Source organism: Ranitomeya variabilis, chromosome 1 (genome assembly GCF_051348905.1).
Source record: "Ranitomeya variabilis isolate aRanVar5 chromosome 1, aRanVar5.hap1, whole genome shotgun sequence".
Classification (NCBI taxonomy): Eukaryota; Metazoa; Chordata; class Amphibia; order Anura; family Dendrobatidae; genus Ranitomeya; species Ranitomeya variabilis.
In genome coordinates, this window is record NC_135232.1 from 806,293,762 (window position 1) to 806,316,106 (window position 22,345).

At 40.4% G+C, this 22,345-nt stretch overlaps 1 protein-coding gene across 2 annotated transcripts in view; it reads right to left on the reverse strand.

Annotated features, from left to right (window-relative positions):
• LPL (lipoprotein lipase) overlaps positions 1-22,345 on the reverse strand; it is a 36,305-nt gene that overhangs the window by 10,596 nt on the left and 3,364 nt on the right. For both annotated transcript variants that reach the window (XM_077274203.1, XM_077274196.1), the window contains 2 exons: positions 13,026-13,204; positions 311-490 (listed from right to left, as the gene is read on the reverse strand). In XM_077274203.1, the coding sequence (XP_077130318.1) occupies positions 311-490; positions 13,026-13,204 (359 nt within the window). The remainder of the gene's footprint in view (positions 1-310; positions 491-13,025; positions 13,205-22,345) is intronic.

The window sequence follows — 22,345 nt, forward strand, 5'->3', positions numbered from 1 at the left end:
GCCCTGTGTACTGGGTATAAGAGAGTCTATCATATTAGGTGAGCAAAAACCTATTTTTACTGGAGTTGGCACAAAGGTGGCATTCTCACCATTGGAGGGGTCATTAATAATTTCAAAAGACATGACACTAAGGGCATTACTTGCTTTAAGGTGGCTTGCTGGGGACATTATTACTGGGTTAGGTTATGACCCACATAACACAACTGCTATATTGTTCTTGGTCCTAAGCTTCTATTTGACTGTCAACATTTTTTTCCCCATTCTAAAAAACATAAATCAAGTTAAATTGTATACATTTATCTTAACTTACCTCCATCCAGTCTATGAAACTTGCTACATCCTGGCCCACCAGTTGCGTATAACCAGCCGACACTGGATAGTGCTGTTGTGCTCGTTGCAGCCAGTCTACAACAATCACATTTGAGTGTGGCTCTCTCCTATATAATGCATCTACCAACTTAGGAACCCAACTTTCATACATGCCAGTTACCTACACGAGACAGAACATCAAACATTATAGTCGCGTACATAGTGTACACAATAAAGGCAGCACACAATCAGAGTTATAAGTACAAATTTTCTAAATTAATGTATATAAGTATAAAATTTAGAGGCATTGAACACCATGTATGTCCTTTTAGAACCCTATTAGAACATAAGAGCATCGTGAAGTGCTTGAGACTTCTCTTAAAGGGAATCTGTCACTATGTCATTTAAAAGCAGCATGATGAAGTGGCAGAGACCCTGATTCTAGCAATGTGTCACTTATTGGGCTGGGGATGGAGTTGAAAAATCTCTTGAATAAGGAGGACTACCTATAACAAAAGACTGACTGTCACTTCCAAACAGAAGGCTAGTCTGTACAAGTGAAAACTAAAAGTAGCCACCTCTATACATAACAAACTAATAAAGTAGCACTATAGCATGCAAATATGAAATATATGAAATTTGAATTGCATTACTGCTCTGGATAATAAGAAAAAATTAAGATACTTAGCAGATAATTTGGCAAATTCATGTCTGCCTGGCATTATGTTTCTTATGGATGACTATTTGGCAGCAGTTTTACTATTCTTCCAGTGATCAATTCCTGCTGCTGAAACTTTTTATCAAAACTACAGCCCAGTAAGTGACATATTCCTGAAATCAGGGTCTCAGTCTCTGCACTATCCTGTTCTCAGATTAGGTGGCAAAAACCTGGTGACAGATTACCTTTAAAGGGGTTGTCCAGTCAAAACCGATAAGTCTGCAGTCACTCTGTGTGACTGCAGACTGATGACTGTCCCGGCTCACGCACTGTGCTCTCGCGGGGATTCTCGAAATTCAGACCCCAGAACAGAGGGAGGGTACGTATGAGTTATACAAACCCCCGACCAGTGGGCACGGCCTCGCTCTCCATACACTTGTCACTGGTCAGGGCGTGGCATCTGCTCAATACAAGAGTATGTAGACCACACTCAATGGTCGGGGGTATGTATAACACATACCTCTGTTCTTGGATCTGAATCCAGCGAATCCCAGCAGAGCACAGTGCATGCGCTGGGGGCATTCATAAGTCTACAGTCACACAGAGTGACTGCAGACTTATCGGTTTTGACCGGACAACCCCTTTAAGGAAACGAAACAGAGTTCTGCTCTGGTGGACCTGTCTCGCCTATGCATTACATGGTACCATGTAATGCTAATTGATGGGTTGAGGGAGGTTGAGTGATGAACTAATCACAGCTCTGGCTTTGATTTACAAGGAGGTTTTCTTTATAAGTTACACAATGCAATTTTTACAATATTTGGCACATGGTATGTGTCAATGAATCACCCAGAATGGTATTTTCTGCAGTACATGATAAGTTCTAAGTGTCCTCAATCATTTATGACTCTTAATCTGATATCTATGTAAATTAGTTTAGTGTTTTATTATACTATAGTGCATTCATTAAGCTGGTAGCCTGTGATAAGATAGCAAAGCCTAACGAGGACTGTTTTTTCCACGCAGCTTTGTCACTAGAATTTCAGGATTTCCATAGTACCAGCAATCTGAACGAGATTCCTTAAGTATCATGCATATCTTGATTATTTTTTCCCTGCAGATTGGAAGCCAATTTCATATCTACAGCATGTCAATTATTTCAGCATTTCTCACCTATTCTAATGAATGGAGAAAACGCATCAAACACATTAAGGCTATGTGCACACGTAGGAAATGTGGTGCAGAATTTTCTGCACTAAATCTGCATCTCCTGGCAGAAAACGCAGGTGCAGATTTGAAGCAGTTTCTGTGCAGATTTTACCAGTGCAGATTTTTATCATGGAGGGGTGCAGAAACGCTGCAGAACTGCACAAAAGAAGCGACATGCACTTCTTTGAAATCTGCAGTGTTTCTGTGCAGATTTTTCTGCACCATGTGCACAGCTTTTTTTTTTCCACATTGATTTACATTGTACTGTAAATCACAGTGCAGTTCTGCAGCGTTTCTGCAGCAGAAAAATCTGCTGCAGTTCTGCAGCAATTCTGCACTAAATCTGCATCGTGTGCACATAGCCTAAAGCGCTCATTAAAAACACATACAAATGTACATGCTTTATGCTGCATTTTTCCTGCCAACACATCAGTATTTGCAACAAATCTGCAGCAGATTTTTCTGCTGAAAATACTGAACATGTGCACATTACATAATGAATGGGGAACAAGAATGCATAAAAAAATATATAAATACAGAGATGCAGAAATAGTGAAGAAATTTCTGCGGAAAATACTTAACGTGTGAACATAGCCTTTGTTCTTCATATTCCAGTTGAATATGCATCTATATTGCTGAAACAGTAGTGTCTTTATGTACTGGGCGTGATATATGTGTAACAGTATCAATGAAGAATACCACCCACATGCTCTTACAAAGCATAGAATCATAGAATGTTTCAGTTGGAAGGGACCTCCAGTGTCATCGTGCCCAACCCCCTGCTCAATACAGGATTCACTAAACCATCTCAGACAGATATCTGTCCAGCCTCTGTTTGAAGACTTTTATTGAAGGAGAACTCACCACCTCTCGTGGCAGCCTGTTCCACTCACTGATCACCTTCACTGTTGAAAAGTTTTTTCTAATATCTAATCTGTATCTTCTCCTTTTCAGTTTCATCCCATTACTTCTAGTCTTTCCTTGTGCAAATGAGAATAAAACTGATCCCTCTACACCAGTGTTCGCCAAGTTCGGTCCTCAAGAGCCACCAATGGGTCATGTTTTCAGGATTGCCTTAGTATTGCCCAGGTGAGAAATCCATCATCTAGACAGGCAATAATTCCATCACCTGGGCCATACTAAGGAAATCCGGAAAACACGACCTGTTGGTGGCTCTTGAGGACCGAACTTGGGGAACACTGCTCTACACGGGGACATCCCATCAGACATTTGTAGACAGCTATTAAGTCTCCCCTCAGTCTTCTCTTTTGCAAGCTATACATTCCCAGATCCTTTAACCATTCCTCGTAGGACATACTTTGCAGTCCACTCGCCATCCTGGTAGCTCTTCTCTGAACTTGCTCAAGTTTGTTGATGCATTTTTTTAAATGTGATGCCAGAACTGGACCCAGAATTCCAGATGAGGTCTGACCAAGATGGAATAGAGGGGGATAATTATTTCACATGATCTAGACTCTATGCTTCTGTTAATGTAACCCAGAATTGTGTTTGCCTTTTTTTGCTGCTGCATCACACTGTTGACTCATGTGCAATCTGTGATCTATTATTTGGGCATGTTCACACGATGTGGTTTTCGCTGCGGATCCGCAGCAGATTTGCAGCTGCGGATCCGCATCCTTTTTCCATGCAGGGTACAGTACAATGTTACCCTATGGAAAAAGAAAACCGCTGTTCCCACGTTCCTTTTTTCCGCTGGAAAATCCGCGCTGATTTTCTGCGGAAAAAAAGAAGTACCATGTCAATTCTTTCTGCGGATTCCGCTGCGGGTTTCCACCTGCACCAATAGGAAAATGCAGCTGGAAACCCGCAGTGGAATCCGCAGTAGAAAAAGGACTGAAAACCGCAGTGAAAACCACCGCAGGTTTTGCACTGCGGTTTTCCCAAATCAGGACCTGAAAATTCCGCAGCGAAAAAAGGATCGTGTGAACATAGCCTTATACCCAAGTCTTTTTCACATGTGCTGTTGCTTAGCCCTATGCCTCCCATTCTGTATATGCTTTTTTCATTTTTATTTCCCAGATGTAGGACTTTGCATTTCTCCCTGTTAAAAACCATTCTGTTAGTTACTGCCCACTGCTCCAGTTTGTTTAGATCTTTTTCATTCCTCTCTCTCTCTTCTCTAGTATTAGCTATCACGCATAGCTTTGTGTAATCAGCAAACTAATCAGTTTATCTTTAATTCCTTCATCTAAATCATCGATAAAGATGTTTAACAACACAGGGCCCAGCCCAGAGCCCTGTGGTATGCCATTTGAGACATTCCTCCAACTGGGTGTGCAACAATTTATGACCACTTTTTGCAACCGATCACTGAGCCAGTTATGAATCCACTTAACAGTTGCTTTGTCTATTCCACAGTTGGTAATGTTTTCAATACGGAAGCTATGAGATACTTTGTCAAATGCTTTGCTGAAGGCAAGATATGCTATATCTACTGTGCTTCCCTGATCCACGCAGTCAGTGATTGTCATAGAAGGAAATTAAATTGGTCTGACATTACTTAGTTACAAACTTTTGTTGGCTCTGGTTAATCACTTCATTCTCATAATGTGACACCACAGATCTGATGTGTAACAGTATCACTGAAGAATACCCCACACACTTCTACAGAGCAGATCTGATGTGTAACAGAATCAGTGAAGAATACCGCACACACTTCTACAGAGCAGATCTGATGTGTAACAGTATCACTGAAGAATACCGCACACACTTCTACAGAGCAGATCTGATGTGTAACAGTATCACTGAAGAATACCGAGAACACACTTCTACAGAGCAGATCTGATGTGTAACAGTATCAGTGAAGGATACCGCACACACTTCTACAGAGCAGATCTGATGTGTAACAGAATCAGTGAAGGATATTGCACACACTTCTACAGAGCAGATGTGATGTGTAACAGTATCAGTGTAGAATACCGCACACACTTCTACAGAGCAAATCTGATGTGTAACAGTATCAGTGAGGAATTCCGCACACACTTCTACAGAGCAGATCTGATGTGTAACAGTATCAGTGAAGAATTCCGCACACACTTCTACAGAGCAGATCTGATGTGTAACAGAATCAGTGAAGAATACCGCACACACTTCTAAAGAGCAGATCTGACGTGTAACAGTATCAGTGTAGAATACCACACACACTTCTACAGAGCAGATCTGATGTGTAACAGTATCAGTGAAGAATTCCGCACACACTTCTACAGAGCAGATCTGATGTGCAACAGAATCAGTGAAGAATACCGCACACGTCTACAGAGCAGATCTGATGTGTAACAGTATCAGTGTAGAATACCGCACACGTCTACAGAGCAGATCTGATGTGCAACAGAATCAGTGAAGAATACCGCACACGTCTACAGAGCAGATCTGATGTGTAACAGTATCAGTGTAGAATACCGCACACGTCTACAGAGCAGATCTGATGTGCAACAGAATCAGTGAAGAATACCGCACACACTTCTACAGAGCAGATCTGATGTGTAACAGTATCACTGAAGAATACCGCACACACTTCTACAGAGCAGATCTGATGTGTAACAGTATCACTGTAGAATACCGCACACACTTCTACAGAGCAGATCTGATGTGTAACAGTATCAGTGTAGAATACCGGACACACTTCTACAGAGCAGATGTGATGTGTAACAGTATCACTGTAGAATACCGCACACACTTCTACAGAGCAGATCTGATGTGTAACAGTATCAGTGTAGAATACCGCACACACTTCTACAGAGCAGATGTGATGTGTAACACTATCAGTGTAGAATACCGCACACGTCTACAGAGCAGATCTGATGTGTAACAGTATCAGTGTAGAATTCCGCACACACTTCCACAGAGCAGATCTGTTATATAACTAGAAATGTTTTTGAGAACCATAAGGCTGGCAGCCAAATTCTCTACGAAGATTTCCAGATGGTTGTTATTCCCAGACATTTATTTCACAGTTCAATTACTGGCACCTCTGGCTTTGACAATGTGGAGAAATCTCTTTGGAGACCGTTATAAACTTCAGACAACTCATAGGTATTTGTTAATCTTAATGTTTGATGTTTATTTAGAGCTTAGAGACTTAGAGCTTAAGAATAAAAATACTTTCAAAGAAAACTACCGTACTACACCAGAAAAAGTGAATGGAAATTCTAGTGGCATGCCGTAAACTGTGTCACCTTATCAGGAGTAAAAAATAACTGCTTGTGCTGCTGTAATATTTCTAGCTATAAACCTCTCTGATAAAGGCATCAAAATAATCTATAATCTGACAAGTAAATTCAGAATTAGTTACCCAAAGCAACCAGGGATCACAAGTTATATCTTAAATAAAACGAAAGCTGCTGGGTAGTTTGTTGTTATTGGAATCCTGGGCATCTACTGTAGCGTTCTGTTTTTATGTAGGTAATGACATACCATCTTTCTCTTAGGCTTTCGTCACACAGGGTAGTCTTGATACAGTATTTTTTGGGGCCAAAGTCAACAGTGGATTTGAAAGTATAAAAGAAAACTCATAGGTCCGGATTCATCTAAGCCATTATGCATGAAATGCTTTGAAAAGTCATGACATTTTTACTCAACATGGAGGTACTCAAACATTTTGCAACTGTTGGCGTTTTCATGCCAATTTTGGCCAAAGATTGGTGGAGTTGGAGGGGACATAGTTCGGCGATACCCTCTTGTCTAGTTCATGACAAGATGGGGCCTAACATATACCACAAATCTTATTCCAGGCTCCTACTGTAGTAACATTTGTAGCAAGGCCCATGCCACTATTAAGACAAGCTGGATTCATTAAGAGGCATGCGCTTATTACTGAACCAGGCACATCTCACTCACTCATCAATACCGGTGTAAACTGCGCCAGTCTAGATGAATCGGGTCCAAATTACTCATCATTTTGTAACCAGCCCTGGTATGGGCTAGAATAAAATACATTCACAAATCAAAGCCTTATGAATCTGTCAGGGTGAGAGGAGAAGGAAACCTGCATGCTGACATATGGTATAGAGATGTGGTGTTACATAAGTCTGCACATTAATACCGTATGTTTGAGCAATCTGTAATGGATTATAAAGATTGTCCTATAATCTATCTATGATTTATTATGTATCTATCTATTATTTATCCATCTATCTGTCTATCATCTATATATTATCTATCTATCTCATATCTATCTATATCTATCTAATATCTATCTATCTATCTACATCTATCTATCTCATATCTATCTATCTATCTATCTATCTATCTATCTATCTATCTATCTACCTTTTATTATATACTGTATCTATATATCTATCTATCAATCATCTATCTATATATTATCTATCTATCTGTCTATTTATCTGTCTGTCTATCTCTCTATTAAAGTATTTCCGAAGTATTATGTAAGGTTACTCTGAAGCAATTAAACCCTTAATCCCATATGACGTACTATCCCGTCAAGGTGACCTGGGACTTAATTCCCAGTGACGGGATAGTATGCCATATGCGATCGGCCGCGCTCACTGGGGGAGCGCGGCCGATCGCCGCCGGGTGTCAGCTGACTATCGCAGCTGACATCCGGCACTATGTGCCAGGAGCGGTCATGGATCGCTCCCGGCACATTAACCCTCGGCACACTGCGATCAAAGATGACTGCAGTGTTCCGGCGGCACAGGGAAGCATCGCGCAGGGAGAGGGCTCCCTGCTTGCTTCCCTGAGACCCTCGGAGCAACGATATGTGATTGCGTTGCTCCGAGGTTCTCCTACCTCCTCCTCCCTGCAGGCCCCGGATCCAATATGGCCGCACAGTGCTCTGCAAAGTGTCAGATCAGCGATCTGACCCTATAACATGATGCCCCCCAATGTTATAAAGTAAAAAAAAATATTTACATACGTAAAAAAAAAAAATCCTAAATAAAGAAAAATATATATATATTGTTCCCATAAATACATTTCTTTATCTAAAAAACAAACAAACAATAAAAGTACATATATTTGGTATCGCCGCGTCCGTAGCTACCCCACCTATAAAACTATAGTTAACCCCTTCAGTGAACACTGGAAAAACAAAAGAGGCAAAAAACAACGCTTTATTATCATATCGCTGATCAAAAAGTGGAATAACATGCGATCAAAAATACGGATATAAATAAATGTCATCTTGTCCCACAAAAAACGACCAGCCATACAGCATCATCAGCGAAAAAATAAAAAAGTTATAGTTCTCAGAATAAAGCGATGCAAAAATAATTATTTTTTCTACTGTATAAAATAGTTTTTATCGTATAAAAGCACCAAAACATAAAAAAATGATATAAATGAGGTATCGCTGTAATCGTACAAGCCCGAAGAATAAAACTGCTTTATCAATTTTACCAAACATTGAACGGTATAAGCGCCTCCCCCAAAAGAAATTCATGAATAGCTGGTTTTTGGTCATTCTGCCTCATAAAAATCAGAATAAAAAGCGATCAAAAAATGTCACATGCCCGAAAATGGTACCAATTAAAAAAGTCAACTCGTCCCGCAAAAAATAAGACCTCAAATGACTCTGTGGACCAAAATATGGAAAAATTAACGCTCTCAAAATGTGGAGACACAAAAACTATTTTTGCAATAAAAAGCGTCTTTTAGCGTGTGACAGCTGCCAATCACAAAAATCCACTAAAAAACCCGTTATAAATGATAAATCAAAACCCCCTTCATCACCCCCTTAGTTAGGGAAAAATAATAAAATAAAAAAATGTATTTATTTCCATTTTCCCGTTAGGGTTAGGGTTGGGGCTAGGGTTAGGGTTGGGGCTAGGGTTAGGGTTGGGGCTAGGGTTGGTGCTAGGGTTAGGGTTGGGGCTAGGGTTAGGGCTAGGGTTAGAGTTGGGGCTAGGGTTGGGGCTAGGGTTAGGGTTGGGGCTAGGGTTAGTAGGGCCAGGGCTAGGGTTAGGGCTAGGGTTAGGGTTGGGGCTAGGGTTGGTGCTAGGGTTAGGGTTGGGGCTAGGGTTGGGGCTAGGGTTAGGGTTGGGGCTAGGGTTAGTAGGGCCAGGGCTAGGGTTAGAGCTAGGGTTAGGGTTGGGGCTAGGGCTAAGGTTTGGGTTAGGGCTACAGTTGGTGTTGGGGCTAAAGTTAGGGTTAGGGTTGGGGCTAAAGTTAGGGTTAGGGTTTGGATTACATTTACTGTTGGGATTAGGGTTAGGGGTGTGTCAGGGTTAGGGGTGTGTTTAGGGTTATGGTTGGGATTAGGGTTAGGGGTGTGTTGGAGTTAGGGGTGTGGTTAGGGTTGGGATTAGGGTTAGGGGTGTGTTGGGGTTAGGGGTGTGCTTGAGTTAGGGGTGTGGTTGGGGTTAGGGGTGTGGTTGGGGTTAGGGTTAGGAGTATGTTCAGGTTAGGGGTGTGGTTAGAGTTGGGATTAGGGTTAGGGGTGTATTTGGGTTAGGGTTTCAGTTAGAATTGGAGGCTTCCACTGTTTAGGCACATCAAGGGCTCTCCAAACATGACATGGCATCCGAACTCAATTCCAGCCAATTCTGCGTTGAAAAAGTAAAACAGTGCTCCTTCCCTTCCGAGCTCTCCCATACGCCCAAACAGGGGTTTACCCTAACATATGAGTTATCAGCGTACTCAGGACAAATTGGACAACAAATTTTGGGGTCCAATTTCTCTTGTTACCCTTGGGAAAATAAAAATTTGGGGAGCTAAAAAAAAACATTTTTGTGGGAAAATATTATTTTTTATTTTCACGGCTCTGCGTTATAAACTGTAGTGAAACACTTGGGGGTTCAAAGTTCTCACAACACATCTAGATAAGATTCGTGGGGGGTCTAGTTTCCAATATGGGGTCAGTTGTGGGGGTTTCTACTGTTTTGGTACATTAGGAGCTCTGCAAATGCAATGTGACGTCTGCAGACCATTCCATCTAATTCTGCATTCCAAACGGCACTCCTTCCCTTCCGAGCTCTGCCATGCACCCAAACGGTGGTTCCCCCCACATATGGGGTATCAGTGTACTCAGGAAAAATTTGACAACAACTTTTGGGGTCCAATTTCTCCTGTTACCATTGGAAAAATACAAAACTGGGGGCTAAAAAATAATTTTTGTGAAAAAAAAAAATTATTTTCACGGCTCTGCGTTATAAACTGTAGTGAAACACTTGGAGGTTCAAAGCTCTCAGAACACATCTAGATAAGTTTCGTGGGGGGTCTAGTTTCCAATATGGGGTCAGTTGTGGGGGGTTTCTACTGTTTAGGTACATTAGGGGCTCTGCAAACGCAATGTGACGTCTGCAGACCATTCCATCTAAGTCTGCATTCCAAACGGCACTCCTTCCCTTCCGAGCTCTGCCATGCGCCCAAACGGTGGTTCCCCCCACATATGGGGTATCAGTGTACTCAGGAAAAATTTGACAACAACTTTTGGGGTCCAATTTCTCCTGTTACCCTTGGGAAAATACAAAACTGGGGGCTAAAAAATAATTTTTGTGAAAAAAAAAATTATTTTCAAGGCTCTGCGTTATAAACTATAGTGAAACACTTGGAGGTTCAAAGCTCTCAGAACACATCTAGATGAGTTCCTTAGGGGGTCTACTTTCCAAAATGGTGTCACTTGTGGGGGGTTTCAATGTTTAGGCACATCAGGGGCTCTCCAAACGTGACATGGTGTCCCATCTCAATTGCAGTCAATTTTGCATTGAAAAGTCAAACGGTGCTCCGAGCTCTGCCATGCGCCCAAACAGTGGTTTACCCCCACATATAGGGTATCAGCGTACTCAGGACAAATTGCACAACAACTTTTGGGGTCCTATTTCTTCTCTTACTCTTGGGAAAATAAAAAATTGAGGGCGAAAAGATCATTTTTGTGAAAAAATATGATTTTTTATTTTTACGGCTTTACATTATAAACTTCTGTGAAGCACTTGGTGGGTCTAAGTGCGCACCACACATCTAGATAAGTTCCTTAGGGGGTCTACTTTCCAAAATGGTGGACAAGGGTAGCAGGACAAATTGTACAACAACTTTTGGGGTCCAATTTCTCCTGTTACCCTTGGAAAAATAAAATAAATTGGAGCTGAAGTAAATTTTTTGTGAAAAAAGTTAAATGTTCGGGTTTTTTTAAACATTCCAAAAATTCCTGTGAAACACCTGAAGGGTTAATAAACTTCTTGAATGTGGTTTTGAGCACCTTGAGGGGTGCAGTTTCTAGAATGGTGTCACACTTGGTTATTTTCTATCACATAGACTCCTCAAAATGACTTCAAATGAGATGTGGTCCCTAAAAAAAAAATGGTGTTGTAAAAATGAGAAATTGCTGGTCAACTTTTAACCCTTATAACTCCCTAACAAAAAAAAAATTTGGTTCCAAAATTGTGCTGATGTAAAGTAGACATGTGGGAAATGTTACTTATTAAGTATTTTGTGTGACATATCTCTGTGATTTAAGGGCATAAAAATTCAAAGTTGGAAAATTGCGAAATTTTCACCAAATTTCCATTTTTTTCACAAATAAACACAGATCATATCAAAGAAATTTTAACACTATCATGAAGTACAATATGTCACGAGAAAACAGTGTCAGAATCATCAGGATCCGTTGAAGCGTTCCAGAGTTATAACCTCATAAAGGGACAGTGGTCAGAATTGTAAAAATTGGCCCGGTCATTAATGTGCAAACCACCCTTGGGGGTTAAGGGGTTAAATAGACTAGTTTCCTTGCATTTTATTTTCTATATTATCTAATGAAAGTTATATAATTAACTGCTGCAGCCATAAAGTCATTGCAATAACTCGACATATATGTCAGAGACCTTGATGCTTAAAAAAGCATTCATAGTAGTTAACCTTTAAGCTGTCATGAGAGTGGAAGGAACCAATGGATACGGCTCAGAATAAAAGCTGGGCCATATACTTGAGATTTAGCACTGCAGAAAAGGCTGATTTAGACAATTTTCTGACAACCATCAACAGGTATCTCTCAAGCGGAGAGCAATGGCAGATTCTTGTCAAACAGTTGATCTCCTTTATTGGAATGGTGTTGGGTGCTATAGTTACAAATCCATTCATACCTCCGGAGACAAGTCTTCATTTGTACAATAGCAGCCCAGACAAGATCATAGATCATGGCAGAGATTGATCAATGATTTGGTGTTTTAAAGGGAATCTATCAGCACAAAATGACTGTTCAAACCAAACATAGGCGCACGGTGCACCTTTCAGGTGGCCAAACAGTTCAGTGCACCTTCCCACGTACTTCTACCCCCTCTTCCTTGACTGACAGCTCAGACTTGACAGAAATCAGAGAATAATGGAGATAGATGTAAAATAAGTACCGTAGGTGGGAAGGTGCGCCAAACTGCTCAGCTATGCCTAAGGTAAACTGAGCTCCTGTGCTTTGTTTGAACAGTAATTTTGTGCTGACAGATTCCCTTCAGTTTATGGTGTTACTATGCAGAAAATGGCCACTGCGTCCCTAGTTCTGGAAATTCCAGTTATTTCTATCAGCAAGTCACCATGATATTTAGTTAGGATAATGAGGATTTTGATGAATTTACATTGTGATCATCGTCTTTGTATTACAACTATAGTAATTAAATAAGATGAAAATATAAGGTCATGTAGCTAAACTATCTAACGCTGCAAACACAGAAGGCTCAGACAGGAAAAGATATGTCTTGGGTTTCTATACTAAATCCACTTGTTCGGTGATATATGCCAGTGGATTTGTGACAACAATAGACTTCAGCTAAAGAATCAATATAGAGCTTGGCAGCTGCTCAATCATTTCCTAAAGAAGTGCTGCAGGAACTGACATGGAAATGAACCATTACAATGCTGTACCCATTCTCCGTCCACTTACCGTCCAGCCATGGATTACTACAAAGGTTTTGCTTGTATGGTTGAAGTGGCAGTTTCCAACAGTTTGCTCTTCACCAGGTACGACATGACAAGTGTCCTCATCCGGTTCCTCTGGGGTCCGAAGGGAAAATTTGCTTTCAATGTCTTTGAAATCCGTTTTCTTCCAGACAGAATTGACTGCTGTGAAATAAGCAGATGTGTGATTGTGTGATATATCAGCATCCAGTCTATCTGTATACCCCATACGTACATGTTTAATGGTACCTGTACACACAGCTATTCTTAGCTCTACATGTGGTACTTATTATAGGCTTATCTATAAAAGTAATGGCCTAATGCTCTGCTATGGAAAGTGTTACATCTGTATTACAGACAGCAACGTTGGTGTACAAAGGAAATTCCAGAAATCAGTATCAACATCTGTATGTTTGGTCTTTCAGCATTTCTTCAATTTTCTATGTATGTGAGTGAAGTTTGACTATTTCTCCAATTTACACAAAATGCTTAGCAGATATGAGTGCAGTAAAAGTAGTACCAGGTAGCGGGAAAGATCATTCTACTTAAAGGGAATCTTTCAGCAAGTTTTTATATAGTTTGAGGGCAGCATGATGTTGGGGCTGAGACACTAATTTCAGCAATGATTATTATTTCATTTTATTTAATTATTAGGCTGTGTGCTGTTGCTTCAATACAACAAATGTTTTGTCAGCAGAAGATTATCACTGCCTGACTATTTTCCGCATGCATCCTGGTCCTACCACACCCCCAGGATTGATTGGCGGCTTCTTGCCAATATGCAATATACACAGAAAGCTGCTAATCAGGGGTATGGGCGAGGTCATTTCTATGAGCTCTGCTACCTGCTACATCTAAAAACTCTGATTGTATCACAACTGTTGCACCCTGTAAAGTAAGTGATACATCACTGGAATCAGGGTCTCTTTCTCTACATTAAGGCTGTGGAACCCTTTGCAAAAGTTCCCCTAGCTAATAATAAGATAAGTAGACTGGACTGATTTTAATTTGAGGATTACAGCTATTCGGACATGGATTTTCAAAGTAAGTTTACCATACTCATCAGGTCTTAGAGATTTATTAGATAACGTATACCATTTGTATTGTGACAGATCCATTTTAATTCATACAGATTACAACAGGAAAAATCTTGCTGTGTTAAAACACGGATTTTGCTGCTAATTTAGCATATGCGCTGCATTCTGCACTAAAATCGGGAACAATTTTGCCCTGCGTGAACTTCGCCACTTAGCACAATACATTAACGTGCAGATTATTAGAATGCAAAGCAAACTGTATTATACTATGTGTTTAATCTAACCTTACACACTAGCACATTTCAGAATGAAAGGCTGCAGTTCCTGTTTCATAAGAACAAATTGCAGTAATATTCTAGCGAATCTGTTAATTTTTTACTAAGTGAAGCAATATGTACCCTCAGTCTCCTGTGTAGTAATATAGTAGTAAAAGTGAAAAGCCGGCAGTCATTATTCTCCACGTGCCTTTTCATGACAATGTAAAACATTGGCAATATTGTAGTCCTTTCTGAACATGTATATGTTCTAGACCTTCCTACACTGACAGTATATGGATTTGTGGTCTCACTACTATATGTAACTTGCAAGACATCCTGTGTCATTACTGTACTTCGTTTTGCTTGAAAAAAGTCAAAACCTTCTAAGACAGAGCTTCTTTGTTTCCCATGGATGTTAATATGCTCCCCGGAGAATAACTTGTAGCTACTGGGTTAGAAGAGGCCCCCCACCTACCCTGTGCCACAGTACTGGAGTCTTTTCATGTGGCCCCCCACCTACTCTGTGCCACAATACTGGAGTCTTTTCATGTGGCCCCCCACCTAACCTGTGGCACAATACTGGAGTCTTTTTATGTGGCCCCCCACCTACTCTGTGCCACAATACTGGTGTCTTTTCATGTGGCCCCCCACCTACTCTGTGCCACAATACTGGTGTCTTTTTGTGTGGCCCCCCACCTACCCTGTGCCACAATACTGGAGTCTTTTTATGTGGCCCCCCACCTACTCTGTGCCACAATACTGGTGTCTTTTTGTGTGGCCCCCAACCTACCCTGTGCCACAATACTGGAGTCTTTTTGTGTGGCCCCCCACCTACCCTGTGCGACAATACTGGAGTCTTTTTCTGTGCCCCCCCACCTAGCCTGTGCCACAATACTGGAGTCTTTTTATGTGGCCCCCCACCTACTCTGTGCCACAATACTGGAGTCTTTTTGTGTGGCCCCTCGTCTAGCCTGTGCCACAATACTGGAGTCTTTTTATGTGGACGAGTAGCTTTCCCATCCACGTGGGCACCAGAACCTGGTTGCTACTTTTACCGTCCTCTACATCTCGTAGTGGAATAACACTAGATATTACAGTGAAATAAACCACACGTGGTCAGTTATTACTACATTTCCTATAGATGTGATTTCAGGTTCCCGAGTATCTATAAACCATCAGTAAAGTTGCTTCAGTTTGTGGAAGTTGCTACTCTTATCTAATGACCCTTGTGAACTTCCAGGAGCTGACTCAACAGCACACAGCCAGTGAGTGTAATGAGAACATGCACCTTCAGGTATAACCTCTATCAGGCTGATCTGGCTGGCGCGGTCATGCATATCCCAGCCACAAGATCACTGTCAGACAACAACCACCGAAGGTTAACTTGTAATTAGATAAGGAGATCACAGGCTAGAATAACACTTGAGCCTAATGGCTGGCCACAACCGAAACATTGCCACACCATAATAATAAAGTCCATTTGTTTCACTATTCAAGTGCTGCCTGATTTGTTTCTGATAGATAGATAGATAGATAGATAGATAGATAGATAGATAGATAGATAGATAGATAGATAGATAGATAGATAATAGAATAGATAGATACTGTAGATAGGTGGATAGATAGATTGATAGATAGATATATGATAGATGGATATTGGATAGATAGATACACAGATAGATACACAGATGATAGATAGATAGATGAGAGATAGATAGATGAGAGATAGATATGAGATAGATAGATAATAGATAGATTGATATGAGAGATAATACAGGTCCTTCTCAAAAAATTAGCATATAGTGTTAAATTTCATTATTTACCATAATGTAATGATTACAATTAAACTTTCATATATTATAGATTCATTATCCACCAACTGAAATTTGTCAGGTCTTTTATTGTTTTAATACTGATGATTTTGGCATACAACTCCTGATAACCCAAAAAACCTGTCTCATTAAATTAGCATATTTCACCCGGCCAATCAAATAAAAGTGTTTTTTAATAACAAACAAAAAAACCATCAAATAATAATGTTCAGTTATGCACTCAATACTTGGTCGGGAATCCTTTGGCAGAAATGACTGCTTCAATGCGGCGTGGCATGGAGGCAATCAGCCTGTGACACTGCTGAGATGTTATGGAGGCCCAGGATGCTTCAATAGCGGCCTTAAGCTCATCCAGAGTGTTGGGTCTTGCGTCTCTCAACTTTCTCTTCACAATATCCCACAGATTCTCTATGGGGTTCAGGTCAGGAGAGTTGGCTGGCCAATTGAGCACAGTAATACCATGGTCAGTAAACCATTTACCAGTGGTTTTGGCACTGTGAGCAGGTGCCAGGTCGTGCTGAAAAATGAAATCTTCATCTCCATAAAGCATTTCAGCCGATGGAAGCATGAAGTGCTCCAAAATCTCCTGATAGCTAGCTGCATTGACCCTGCCCTTGATGAAACACAGTGGACCAACACCAGCAGCTGACATGGCACCCCACACCATCACTGACTGTGGGTACTTGACACTGGACTTCAGGCATTTTGGCATTTCCTTCTCCCCAGTCTTCCTCCAGACTCTGGCACCTTGATTTCCGAATGACATGCAAAATTTGCTTTCATCAGAAAAAAGTACTTGGGACCACTTAGCAACAGTCCAGTGCTGCTTCTCTGTAGCCCAGGTCAGGCGCTTCTGCCGCTGTTTATGGTTCAAAAGTGGCTTTACCTGGGGAATGCGGCACCTGTAGCCCATTTCCTGCACACGCCTGTGCACGGTGGCTCTGGATGTTTCCACACCAGACTCAGTCCACTGCTTCCTCAGGTTCCCCAAGGTCTGGAATCGGTCCTTCTCCACAATCTTCCTCAGGGTCCGGTCACCTCTTCTCGTTGTACAGCGTTTTCTGCCACATTGTTTCCTTCCAACAGACTTACCATTGAGGTGCCTTGATACAGCACTCTGGGAACAGCCTATTTGTTGTGAAATTTCTTTCTGGGTCTTACCCTCTTGCTTGAGGGTGTCAATGATGGCCTTCTTGACATCTGTCAGGTCGCTAGTCTTACCCATGATGGGGGTTTTGAGTAATGAACCAGGCAGGGAGTTTTTAAAAGCCTCAGGTATCTTTTGCATGTGTTTAGAGTTAATTAGTTGATTCAGAAGATTAGGGTAATAGGTCGTTTAGAGAACCTTTTCTTGATATGCTAATTTATTGAGACAGGTTTTTTGGGTTATCAGGAGTTGTAGGCCAAAATCATCAGTATTAAAACAATAAAAGACCTGACAAATTTCAGTTGGTGGATAATGAATCTATAATATATGAAAGTTTAATTGTAATCATTACATTATGGTAAATAATGAAATTTAACACTATATGCTAATTTTTTGAGAAGGACCTGTAGATAGATAATATATTGATAGATATGGGATAGATAGATAGATAGATAGATAGATAGATAGATAGATAGATAGATAGATAGATACAGTAGATAGATGAGAGATAGATATGAGATAAATAGATAATAGATAGATTGATATGAGATAGATAATAGATAGATAATATATTGATAGATATGGGATAGATAGATAGATAGATAGATAGATAGATAGATAGATAGATAGATAATAGATAGATATGAGATAGATAGATAGATAGATAGATAGATAGATAGATAATAGATAGATATGAGATCGATAGATAGATAGATAGATAGATAGATAGATAGATAGATAGATAGATAGATAGATAGAGCAGCACACCTAGTCTTTTCTTAGTTATACCAGCTTCCGGCTAATCTATATAATACAATATGTGCAACGTATCCAGCTCCCTGTTATAAGTTTACAGGCAATGCTTTGGTTTAGGAGGCGCAGACGGCGTCACATAACCAGACACTGGAAGTCAGTTTCGATGGTTGCAGGTTAAAGATATATAACATTACTATTCCAGAAATAGAGCATTGGATCCTTAAGACATTGCCGCCGGTGGTAACTACAGTGGAACATGATGTGATACGTCACATTTGACGCTGTGGAAACTTCTCTCTCCTTTGGGATAAGAAAGAAAGGACAAATAACCAAAGCGTTGCTACAACAGAGACCTCCATGGTGCTACAACAGAGTACTTGACCGTGTTCACTAAAAGTAGGCAACAATCTGCTGTGTTCCTCCAGCCCTAAACTCACGGGAGATACCGTAAACCCAGTTTTGATGTTTTTTGTTACCCCCAGTTTTGGTCCTCAGCTTTCCTTTCCACTTCTTCGTGCATAGTTGCAGAGCACGAGTGACTTTTGGAGATAAACTGGCTCTTAGCACTTAACTTGGCAGAGCTATTCCTCCTGAGGTTTACTTTCCAAGAATCGCTGTATGTTCTGCATTGTACTGGTATCATCCTGTTAATACAACATCACTGACACTAATAACTGCCAAATATCAGCATGTCAATACCGAGAGAACACGGAAAGAGCTTCTGCTCCATGTGGCACCCTACCAACATGTCATCTTACAAAGGAGTCAGCCTATGATCTACAGTAGCAGCTGACTTCTGCAGTCCAACATGGAGATGTGGCTGTAACACTGAGTCATCATCAAACTGTCCTCTACTTCTCAAGTCAGAATATACGGCCTCTAAATGCAAGATCATTAGTAGACTGCTTAACCTCTCACCCTCGCACTCCACTTCTACTAAATGAAAGCATTCTTTACTAACCAGAAAGCCACAGACCATAACATTTATAGGGTGTGGACATGTTCCTCTATCGTGAGGCTTTACGGGCAATATGAAGAAATGAATGAAGAGTAATGTTAGCAGTATTGTCAGATCTAACTTTCATACGTGAAAGTATTCTGCATACCCAAACATTATAATTTACTAGGGAAGCGCATAGCAATTATTTGTCTCTACTCTTTGGGGATGATTGTTATTTTTTACACAAGTTTTTCCAATTGTTCTTAAAATTCTTTATAAGTATATATGATAAAAATGTCATACCCAGAATCTGTCACTAGGATTTGTATACCTTACCTGAGAGCAGCATAATGCAGGTGCACAGACCATAATTGCAGCTGTGTATCACTTACTGGGCTTCTTACTGCAGTTTTGATAAAATCACAGTTTTATCTGCTGCAGATCTAACAGTTCTCGGAATGTTGAGCTCTGTATAACTCCGCACCCACAGCAGTGATTGGCAGCTTTCTTTCTACAATGTGCATAGGCAGAAAGCTGCCAACCAGTGGTGGGGGTGTGGTTGGACTACCGGACATCAGATTTAGTAGTCATCTAGTGATAATTTCCTGCAGATAAAACAGTGATTGTGATATATCACCCATTTCCGTCATGTGGCTCTCAGATTAAGTGGCAAAAATCTGGTGACACATTTCCTTTAAAAAAAAAAAGTCTCACAAATCAAAACAATTTGTATGTAGTGATTTTTTTAATTTCACCATAAACTTTTAATGTACTTAAAACAATAAAAAAATAAAAATAAAACAATACTGTAATTAATTTTTGAACTTAAGTTTTGAACTGAGCACACTGACTTTATGCACTTGAGCATGTGATGTAAATGCTAATATTTGCGTTGATAAATTTGCAGCTGGCAAAACCTAATTCCTGTTATGAAAGATGTCAAATAACCTCAGAAAAAGAAGTGAGATAGTGATCTAACCTTCACAATTCCTAGATCTCTCTTATGAAATGATGCACCCTATTAAATCAACATCTGCTGTCTGTGACAGTTGTAAGTTGATCATACACATTACTATCATTAGATGGGCTGCCGATCACGCCAAAAACTCCAGATCATCTAATGTGTATGGAATCCTTTATAAGCATGTCCTATGCTGTTAAAGAGTTAAAGGTATGGTTGTACTACCAATGATTTCTCATGTAAATGACACCTTTATCTCTTTAATAGCTTACTTTTATAAAGGATCCCAAATGTGGAGATTTTGGCAGTAGACCATCTAATCTGTATGGGCGCCTCCTATCTGTACCATGACAGATTATGTCAGGAGACATAACAATTGGGTGGTTAAGTAGGATCCACCCTCCTAAGCCGTCTACACAGGCATGTTGGTCATAGGAAGCTGAATAACCTGATACTTTTATTTCTGGGAACTGATGTTTTATTCCAGAGAAAACCACGTTTTTTTTAATATGTAGATGAGCTGTTCAGGGCTATGGGTCGGACACAGATCTCCCCAAGAATCTGCCTCCAGAGCTTATTTTAAAAGAAAGGGGGCGTTATCAGTTTGAAACATGTAATGACTGACAGTCTACTCTTCTGATCTACATATGTCACACTGGTAATGTCACCTTTCTTTTAAAATAAACAATGGAGGCAGATTCTAGGTGGGATCTATGTCCGGCCCATAGATCTTAACAGCTCATTTACATATAAGAAAAAGGTGGATTTCTCTGGAATAAGACATCGGATCGCAGATATCAAGATATCATTTTATTCAGCTTCCTATGACCTACATGCCCGTCTAGATGACTTAGGAGGGTTGATCCTACTGACAGATTCCCTTTAATACTTCATGTTCCTAGCTTCTAGACATTGACGTACAAGATATTCTTATAAATATGTCTCTGATTCCTGAATAATAATGTGGAATCTCTCAGAAGACACCTCTTTAGTATATAACACAGATATTCTCCCCCCGGGAAGGAGAGTGGTTTTACAGTTCTTTATGACAGCCCACGTGTGTTGTAAGGCACATGGTTTTGCTGTATACATCAGCCTTTTAATCAGTGGGTTCCTGTTCTAAATTCAGTCATATTTCCACTTATAATCACAGGTTCAATCATGGATCCTCATAAAACTGAGATTAACTTTCCGCAGCATCCCTAATTTGTATCAGTTTATTCTAATGACTCCCCAGAGAATGTAAATTATCATCGAGACCTCTTCAGTCTGTATAAATATTTGCCTTTCTGAAATTCTTAACAAATAATAACTGCCTTGATTGGTTGTAAATTCAATTCATCACTTATATTATTACTACATTTCATGCTCAGGTTTATTTATCCCCGGTAGTTTAATTACATTTGCATGCAAACTTTTTGCAGCATTTTGTTTGCAGTAGGAAAAATAGTTTATTTTATCTGTTTTTTTTTAAATTCTTTAATGAATGACTTTGTTCACATTCGTATCTTGACCTATTTATTTATTTTAAAAAATAGATGAAAGCGGCGCTGGTGATACAGGATGTGTGTAACCTGCAGCGAATATAACAATCACCACAAGATTGAAAAAATGTATAAGGAAAACAATATAAAAAATTTGCGCTGGTATATCCTGTGTGTATCGAAATAGGTCACTATCAGTAAAAGATTTCACCAGATGAGCATGTAAAATGTCGTATTGGGCATTAATACAGCCTCCTGCTGCGTCTGCAGTACTTAAAACATAGATAATAAAAGTACTAAATGCACAGAGTCAATTCATATAAAAGTAATCAGTACCTTGGAGGATGTAGATGGAAGGTCTCGAAAATATTTGCCAAAATGCTGTGTCAGGCGAAGAAAATCTCCAGAGGCACAAAACCGGAGGGCTGCCCCGGCCGGTGGCAGCGTCTCCGTATGTGCACTCCAGTGAGAGGCGGAGATACCACGTCCTAGGTCGAAGACGCTGCAAGGTGCGAGTGGTGAGAGCGATGCGTCTAGGACCTGTGTGACGTAATGGATCAGGTGACCGCCCACGTGACTGAGAGATTGGGTACGGATCACGGTAAGGACCAAAAAGCCAATGCGTTTCGGAAACAACGGTTTCCTTCCTCAGGGCTCCACTGCAGTGCACATACGGAGACGCTGCCACCGGCCGGGGCAGCCCTCCGGTTTTGTGCCTCTGAAGATTTTCTTCGCCTGACACAGCATTTTGGCAAATATTTTGGAGACCTTCCATCTACATCCTCCAAGGTACTGATTACTTTTATATGAATTGACTCTGTGCATTTAGTACTTTTATTATTTATTTTTTAAGTACTGCAGACGCAGCAGGAGGCTGTATTAATGCCCAATG